This window comes from Solea solea, chromosome 5 (assembly GCF_958295425.1).
Source record: "Solea solea chromosome 5, fSolSol10.1, whole genome shotgun sequence".
Taxonomy (NCBI): Eukaryota; Metazoa; Chordata; class Actinopteri; order Pleuronectiformes; family Soleidae; genus Solea; species Solea solea.
The window spans coordinates 13,756,012-13,765,419 of record NC_081138.1 but is presented as its reverse complement, the minus strand read 5'-3'; the positions used below and the strand labels follow the sequence as shown (position 1 = coordinate 13,765,419).

The 9,408-nt window shown below is 38.3% G+C and overlaps 2 protein-coding genes and 1 long non-coding RNA gene across 4 annotated transcripts in view; 2 read left to right on the top strand and 1 right to left on the bottom strand.

The window, feature by feature from the left end:
• The window catches only part of LOC131459329 (uncharacterized), a 109,410-nt gene that overhangs the window by 82,932 nt on the left and 17,070 nt on the right, over positions 1-9,408 (bottom strand). The window lies entirely within an intron of this gene.
• LOC131459328 (ras association domain-containing protein 7-like) overlaps positions 1-9,408 on the top strand; it is a 38,109-nt gene that overhangs the window by 13,236 nt on the left and 15,465 nt on the right. The window lies entirely within an intron of this gene.
• LOC131459327 (up-regulator of cell proliferation-like) lies at positions 396-6,181 on the top strand. The gene is made up of 4 exons (XM_058629025.1): positions 396-480; positions 1,251-1,283; positions 2,141-2,195; positions 2,666-6,181. Exons 3-4 carry the CDS (start codon positions 2,147-2,149, stop codon positions 6,052-6,054), a joined length of 3,438 nt encoding a protein of 1,145 aa, XP_058485008.1. The 5' UTR covers positions 396-480; positions 1,251-1,283; positions 2,141-2,146; the 3' UTR covers positions 6,055-6,181.

Sequence of the window (9,408 nt, the reverse complement as noted above, 5' to 3'; positions counted from 1 at the left end):
TAGCTCAAAGAGTGAAGGATAGATTTTGACTAAGTAAAGTAAGAAATTGTTCAATTTGAGCGGTGACTCGGGCACAGTTCTGCATGAAGAATTTTTTTTTAAAACCATTGTTAAACTTGTGAGAGTTTATTGACGCTGTGGGAAAGTGAGCAGACATTGGCTCTTTCTCTAGTTTTAGAATTTTAAAACTTGTAGCTTTTAGAAAAGCAATGAGTGTAAAACAACTAAAATAAACCTCTGCAGACTTTGATTTGCACTTGCACTTGATCAAGTGTATGAATGAGGAAATGAAGTGAACTGTGTCAGACTGGTTCTTCTGGCTCAACAAGAGGGAGGAGACAGTGAGGATTGTACATGAGAGGTTGGGTTTTCAGATTTGGTTAACACAATACTGCAGGAGGCATTGGAGTGGCCTGGGTTCTTTCAGCATCTGCAGACAGGGAGAAATGTAGAACCACTTGGAACACTTGTCAAAAAGAGGTAAAAATCATAAAATACTTTATGATTAGATGGTGGTGGTAGCTCACGTCTGTTGTAGCAAGTTGTGTCGGGAAGGAAAACTGTTTAATCAGCATCTTGGTCAACTCATCTTTTTCATAATATGTACATGCAACTCAGGACACTTTTGTGTTTTAGATTAATACAATTATTTTTTATTTACATGTTAGAGTTCAGAACTGTCCAGGGTGTACCCTGCCTATTGCCCTATGTCAGCTGAGATTGACACAGTACCCCCCGCAACCCTCCGGGGGAGGATAAAGTGGTAGATAATGGATGGATGGATGTTAGAGTTCATTTATTAATTTGTTCAGCATTCAGACACATCTCAGAATTAGATTAACACTCACTGTCTTATGCAGAAATATGTGACAACCAAATTAGTTCGCATAACATACATTATTGTCCAAACATGCTTTTATAATTGATTTATAATTTTAAAAATAATTCTTATCTTCCTATAACTTGCAAACTATAATACATGCATTAATTTACATATCTTGGTTAGATTACTGCAATGCATTTTTTTCTGCTTCTCTCAACAAAATATTAATAATCTTAAGTTAATCAAAACACAGTTTAATGATTATTTTTAGGGTTCCAAGGGGTCTAATTATAGAATACCTGGCTGAAATCCTGAGCCCATATGAGCCCAAATGTGACCTGAAATCCTTTGCTAGACCATTACTGACCATTCAATGGCCTAACCTCAAAACAAATGTTGACCAGACCTTCTCTGTTTTGGCCATCAGGTGTGGACTGATCTGCTGTAAAAGATAAGGAGGGTAAATACAATGTTCACTTTTCACTTTTGAAAACTCTCTATTTAGATTTGGGTTTTCCAGTTTGTTTTATTGGTTGTTCTATTTTTTTTATTATCATGTTATCATTTAATGATTTATCCATGCTGCATATTGTCTTTTTAAAATCTATATGAAGAGCTTAAATATTTGTTTTAAAACAACAATGAAAAACAACTGATTACTTATTACTGATCTTGTTCATCATGAAGAATTAACATAAAGGAAGTCAATCTCATTCAGAAAATGTGGCATTTCATAGCATACACACTTCTCTGGTACTGGATGATCTGTAGCTTTATTTTCAACTAAGTTAAATGAACAGACAAAGGGACACTTCCAGGTTGCCAGGTAGTTTGAAGAAATAATCTGCATTAACTTAAAGACAGATATGGGAGAAGCTACAGTCATACCCCTCTTTCCACAACATGAACATACAATAACATTTGCAGACTTACAGCGCCATAAAGATTAAACATGGATTTTTTTCTGTGAACTACAGATACAATTTGTTTTCACACACTACATGTAGTTAAATGCATCAACAGCAAAATAATATTCTGTATACAGCACATACTGTGTGTATATTTTAAGATGATAACCTATTATTTTTTATAACCCAGAGACTATTTAAAAATACAAAACCATGTCAATCCCATTGTCAGGAGGCTCTGCCTCACCATAAAACTAGTTTTACATTCTTACTTTTTCTTTTAGATCAACTGATTATGAAATATTTCACAATGATGAGACTGTTTTCAGCTACAGAAGTTCCAGAAGGTGAGTTTTAATGTTTTATTAATAATAAAAAGAATAATAAAGAATAATATTTATTCTTTAAGGTGCTGATGTATGAAGACAAACATCAGACCACATCTACAATGGACACATCAGCAGGTACACCCACTCAGATTATATTTCCATTTAGTCATTCTAGTCATTATTATAAAATGAAACATTCTTATTTAGATATCCTGTCTATAAAAACATATGACACATGCATCAGGTTGGACAAGAAACACAAATCAGCAACATCATTTAAACTGTAATAATACATGTGTTTTTGACTTTGACAAAGCATGTAGTCATAAAGAATGATTGAAAGTTGAAAATAAGCTTTACAGTGATGTTTTAGATGAATAAGAATGAACAGTACACATACATGTATTTGTGGCTAATCAGTGTATAACTATATTATTCATTGCAAAGGATTTAAGTTGGCAAGGCTGCCACAGACATAGTAACAAGGTCATTTTAGATTCCACTCATCCAGTCACTTGATTGATGGCTATTGATTTGGTTACATCACAGACAAAGAAGTCTGATCTTTTATAGATCTCCACATACAAATATTCTTCTCTTTACAGCCCTGATGACATTTCTGTCAAAAGTGGGACTGGAAAATTCTTATCCCAACAAGCTCACTCGTCAACTTCTCTTGGAGATCAACAGAAACAGCATATATGATGAACCTGGCGAATCAGTGAAAACCCTGCCATGGCGTTTTCTACGACAACTCTACGGAGTGAATGCAAAATGCAGAAACTGTAGACATGTATCAAGTGCTAGTGATGATGATTTCCTTCAGCTGGACGATTACTCTGCAGATGACTCTGCAGAATGTAACGCTGTTAACCCTCTTGACCTCATACTAGCACTCTTCCTTTGTGCCGACAGCTTCTTGCAGCAGGAAATGGCGCTAAAAATGTCAATGTGCCAGTTCTCTCTCCCACTGCTGTTGCCCCATGGCAATAATAGTCAGCGCACCCTGATGCTCTGGGCTCTAAGAGACATTGTTAAAGAATGGTGTCCACATGATTTGTCTCAGTCAAAAGGGTTTGTGGAAGAGAACATTGTCCAAGCAAATATTCCACTGTTTTCCTTTGTGAGGCTGAAGAACTGTAGTTGGTCAAAGTCCCAGCTTTTGAATCATGTTCTCAGCCGTGGCCAACAGAAATGCAATATCTTCACACACAGAGAAATGGAAGGAGGAGCAGTAAAGAGAGAAATTGCAAATGGACTTGTTGAGGTTTGCTGGTACCTCCCCTGTGGTAGTGAAAGTCTTGATATTTTTCCAAATCCAGCTACATTCACAAATCTGCGGGGAGAAATTTGTGAGTCACTCAAAGAATTCAGGTTTCTCTTTCAAGTATCAACTGTGATCTTTGTCTGTCTAGACAGAGTTGATGAAGACGAACTCAGAATTCTGACATCTCTTCAAGATGTGAAATCCAAACTCTTCTTAGTTGTTAATCGCAATGGAGAGAACAAAAGGGAGGATATGATGTCAGTAAAGAAATTGGTGGAAGAATTAAATTTACCAAACAACAGAGTGAGGATAAAAGACCCAAAGCTAAATGTTACAGAGTTCTCAAAAAAGCTTTGTGACGCCATCAAGACATTGCTGTTAGATGTAAATACAACAGTAAGCATTGCAAATATGTTTGACAAAGCTGTTGAACTTGACATATCTGTGGATGAGTGCAAAGGCAACAAACAGAAAGAAGCAGCTCAGCAGTTAGTAAAAGAAATTGGTAACCAGCCCATACCAGTCTACAAGAAACAGCACTTACCACTGCAAATTGATAAATGGAAAAGACTATCACAGTTAGAAATGGACAAATGGGGGCTGAAAGAAAATATGTCCCAGCTACTAGAAGAGGAAAAAAACATTAGGAAGGTGCAAAATGAGCACACAACATCAACACACATGGTAATGTTTTCTGAGCAGTTGTCCAAATGTAGCAGGGAAAAAAGGGACTTTTTTCTTAAGTGGCTGAGACTTGAGCTGAATGCCCATTCAAGAACAAAACTATCTGAGTTGCGCAACCAATTCAAGGAGCAATGCAAGAACAAAGATGTGAAGCTCATAGCAGAGTTAGACCAAGCATTGGTGGATAGCTCTTTAGGAATAGAGCATTACATGAGAGAGATGGGACTGATCTACGAGTTCTCCACTGACTCTATCAGCTCACCAATAGCTGCTGATGAAATAGCTCACCTCCCTGCTTTGGCTGCTGAAATGTTGCTGGATGGATATCCTTTAGAGCTCCTGGATGGTGATGCTTCCAACATTCCAGAGAGATGGGTGACAGATGTGCTGATGGAGCTTCACAAGAAGGTGGGACAGAAGAGCAGACTGTTGGTATTGACTGTGTTGGGTGTCCAGAGTAGTGGGAAGTCCACACTCCTCAACACCATGTTTGGTGTGCAGTTTCCTGTCAGCAGTGGCAGATGCACGAGAGGAGCTTTCATGCTCTTCCTCAAAGTTGGGGAAGATTTGAAAAGTGAGTTACACTGTGATTTCATTGTCGTCATTGACACAGAGGGTCTTAAGTCTCCTGATTTGGCACAACTAGAGGACAGTTATGAGCATGACAACCAGCTGGCAACCTTTGTCATTGGCTTGAGTGATGTCACCATTATCAACATTGCAATGGAAAATGCAACAGCAATGAAAGATGTCTTACAAATTGCAATTTACACACTATTGAGACTGAATAAAAGAGAAAAAAAGACAGTTTGCCATTTTGTTCACCAAAATGTCTCTGGTGTTTCAGCTCATGCTAAAATCATGACTGAAAGAAAACATCTCTTGGATCAGCTCAATGAAATGACTCAGATTGCAGCTGAAATGGAAAGGCAGCATTCAGTAAAGCAATTCGCAGATGTGCTGAACTATGACATAGAAAAGAATAACTGGAACATCCCTGGACTCTGGCATGGAACCCCACCAATGGCACCAGTAAACACAGGTTACAGTGAGGCTGTAGCACATTTCAAGAAACATCTTTTTCAAATGGTAATGAGTGACAAATGCAATGAATTCCCAGAGATCCCAGAGTTTCTAGTATGGATGAGAAGTCTCTGGAAGGCAGTAAAATGTGAGAATGTCATGTTTAGTTTCAGGAACACTCTTGTGGCTCATGCTTTTAACAACCTTTTCAAGGAATACACTCAATGGGAGTGGGAGTTCAGAAAAGAGATTCTGTCCTGGCAGACAGAGACACAGTCAGAGATTTTGAATGTACACTATCAGTCTGACACCCACACTTGGATCATGCTGGTTGAATCGAAGAAATCAGAGGCTTCTGAAAAAGTTGAAGCAGAAGAGAAAAAAATGAAGGAAAGCCTCAACAACTACTACAGAAGGAAAGAAAAACAAGTACATCTGATTGAGAACTTCATCAAAGATATTTTTCAAAGTATCAGCAATATTGCAGATGAAATCAGACATTCTCTGAACACCACATTGGATTTTTGCTTTACATTGAAAAAACAAGTTCAAGAAATTTACAGCAGATTGCCAATTGACATAGAAAACAGGAAGAAGAGTCTCTTGAAAGACGTCCAACACTGTACACTCTCTGACAAACAACTGACAGAGATGTTTGAAGAGATGTGGGCTGGAGTCACCCATCAGCATGTGCATGACATTGAAAGCTTGCAAACGTTTGGAAAGGTTTCCTTTGAGGATAAAAGTGACCATCAGACAGACAGCAAAAATGATGATCTGCAAATATTAGCAGAAACGATCACTGAATCTTGCACAAAGTTTGTCCTTGATCAGGCAAAGTTGAACACACATTCTGATGATGAATTTACAGTTGAACTCCTTGCAAAAATAGATCAAGCCTTTCAAGAAAATGGTAAAGGTTGGCAAAATAAGTTTGAGATTAACCTGAAACTTCACATTTGTGGCATTGCAGCAAGGGAATTTCTTAAAATGCAGGAAAACAGTCTGCAATTTGATTAGGAACTGCTGGAGCAGTTGGAGAGACAGAAAACTCAGTATCGGTCAGACTTTCTTGTTCTGTACAAGAAGAGCTATTGCTAGCATGAAGCAACTGACTTTGTCCAGTATTGTATCAAACCTGTTATGAAAGAGTCAGTCAGTCAGTCAGTCATCATCTACCGCTTTTATCCTCTGCCAGAGGGTCGCGGGGGGTGCTGTGCCAATCTCAGCTACATCGGGCGATAGGCGGGGTACACCCTGGACAGTTCGTTATGAAAGAGTACATTTGTAAATTTTGGGGAGAAGACATTGTGGAGGACATTTTGAAATGCTTCCATTCAGCAGAGTATTGAGAAAGAGCTGCTGCAAAAAGACTTTAAAAGCTTCTTCCAGTACATTGCTGGAAGGACAAAATGTCAGAGGACAATACTTTGTGGAAGCTGAAGAACAATATTCTGCACATTTTCATTAAAAAAACAACAGAGGCAATTGAACAAGCTTTAAAAAATGAGGATGGCGTTATGCTGCTAGATAACTAGGAAAGTGTTATCAGGCTCATCAGGATCAAAGATAATTCAGTTTCGGGGGAGGCTGTAAAAACAACATTGTTTCAAATCCAAAGGACATGCCATCCATTTACCAACTGCCTTAAGTTCTCAATAAATGAGTTGAAAGATCAAATTAAGGAGAAGATGTCAAATTCTGACGACATCACTGATACTGTGCTATAAAGATTGGCTCATTACTTCACACCCCGACATAGAGATGTGCTGGAAGTATGTCCTGATAGAGTATAATGACAGATGCTCAAGAACATGGAGCAAAACCAGCCGAGCTTCCACAGGCCTGGAGGAGCATAACATAGTAACAAGCATTAAAAGGTTTGAAAGGCGACTTCAACATAAAGTGAACACTGAACAATACCATCAAAAAGAAAACAACATTCAAATAAGAATGCATTATCCATATGGATCAATAATCATCTGTAATATTATCATCATAAAAGTAGTTTTCAGAGTGCAGAGAAACAAATTGAATATTTATGAATGCATGCACGGAACATCACAACAAATACATTTTTGTTTTGTTTTACTTTTAAGATAATATTGTATGTACAGTAACTAACCCTTTGGTTTGAATGTAAAAAACGAAAATTGATGGAAGTAGTTATGTTCAACCTTCATTTATCTCTAAAATATAGTTTATTGTTTATCTTATGTAGTAAATGTGTTTTTTTGAGTGTTGAGTGTTTAGGTCTATACATTTTAAGTTGTTAAGTGTTTGATCAATAGCAAATATTGATCCAAACGACAATAAGTGCTGACTCAAGTGTGATTTTCTTTTACACATATCAAAGAAAAAAGGCAGAGACCAGAGTGTAAACTGTTAAGTATCAGATTAAATGTGAAATATGTATGATTGTATGTTGATTATTTTTTGTTTGTTATAGCACTATGAAGGGGTTCCAGCCCTTGTGAGATTTGTTCTGGGGGAAAAGACTTGCTAAAATGGCAATTAGCAATATAAACCTGCCAAATATCATATCTTATAATTTGTGGCGCTGTGGCATGATCTGACTGGCAGCTGATTTGGTCTGATCAGGTGGGGATTTAAACAAGATAGAAAGAAGTTAAGAATGCTGGAAATGATGTTGTTTGTTCATTTGTTCACATTTGTTGATTGTTTGTTTTTTTCTTTTTCAAGCTACTGTAATTTACATTTGAGTTATATGCACAATGACTACAGGTGTTATTGATTTTGGTTATATGCAGTATAAACAATGCAATAAATATGATGAACATTAAACCAAAAGGTCAGTCTTTCTTTTTATGACTGCATGTTAAGAAAGAAGGTGTGTATCATTTGAGGAAAGTGTTAAAGGGGACATATTATGTAAAATCAACTTTTTAACCATTTCAATACTTTGGGGACTCTGGAGGCCCTACCAGTCGCCAAAGTGTGGAAAAAGAATACTCAGTCCTTTTTTTCATGGTCCCTCTTAGTGTAAGTATAGGCGATAAAACAAGCGATGTTGAATTCCCTGCGCTTATGACGGCAGCATGCGCATTTCACCGCAAATGTTACCACCCACCAGTAAGTTTACTTTGAGAGCTCCACCTTAGCTCCACCTTGTCCCTGCGAGAGTGCAGGCGAGGGAGGAAGAGCGGTATTATGTCAACGCAGAGGGACAAGTGTGCTGTTCGTGGCTGCACAGTGGAGCACAGTGTTTTACACAAACTTCCAGCCTCAGAGGATTTTATATATGAAGCTAATGTGCCGGATAAAGTCAGCAAACGTGTATTTGTGTGTTCGCACCACTTCGCATCAGACTGCGGCCAGCGGTCGCCGTACTTAGTCAGCGACCGTATTTCAATGACATACAAACACACACACACATTTTTAAGAAAAGGTCGCATAGAACTCATAACTGACCATTCTGACACGTCCTAATTCAAAATATTTGTTCAGTACGTCCTCCATGACCGGAGCACAGACTCAGTCTGATACAGTCACATACAGCGGCAGTTTATGCAGCTCGCTGATCGCCCTAAGTGCTAAGTGCTGTCCCTAAGTGTTTTTAACTGATTTTTAACTGACGGCACTCTCACTGTTTTCCGTGCACGCTGCAATGTGGATATTGTCAGAGAACTAGTGGAGGGAGGGGGTGAGGAATGGAGCGGAGGAAACAGTAGCTGAGCGAGTGAGCGCTGTAACAAGGACAAATCAGAAACCCCCTGGAAGAAGTGGGTGTGTGTTTGCCTGTGTCTCATTTGAAAAGATTATTCTTACATGGTTACTGTAGCCTGTAGGCCGTATAAGCTCTTCTTGGCTTCTTAAATGTGAATATTTTCTTTGCCTGTTTATGACATAAATCTGATTTTCTGACATTTAAAAAAATAATCTTGTAAATTGCAGGCCTACTTTGGAACACTATTTTTTACTTTTACCTACCCTCCAAAAAGATCATTATTTGTGACTCTCTAATCAGAGCGTGCTGGCAAGGCATTCAACAAGTACAAAAGTACAAAACATGTCAATTTATCTGAAGACGGATTCCTATTCCTGCCAGCTTTAAGGAAGTAACCAAGAAATATGTCAACGATGAAAAGTATGCTGTTTACGGGAAATGATGTTAGCAGTGACACACGCAGGTGTTTTTCACTGGCTGGACAACATTCTTATTAGCAGAAGAGATGTCGGTTTGATTTTTTTGTCAACACTGCCTCCCAGGGAATTTGACGAGACCATGTGCTGAGGCCCGATGTCTTAGCCAGGCCCTGTAAATGTTCGCCATATAAATCTCTGCCAATCTGGACAGGAGCCACTCTCACATGTGCCACTCAGCTATTACCGAGCCAGAGTCCAAGAAAATCT

Excerpts from the sequence above, each read along its gene's own strand:
- LOC131459327 (XM_058629025.1), top strand. The coding sequence starts at position 2,147 with ATGTATGAAGACAAACATCAGACCACATCTACAATGGACACATCAGCA. Across the intron at positions 2,196-2,665 it reads TACAATGGACACATCAGCAG|CCCTGATGACATTTCTGTCA; the intron begins GTACACCCACTC and ends TTCTCTTTACAG.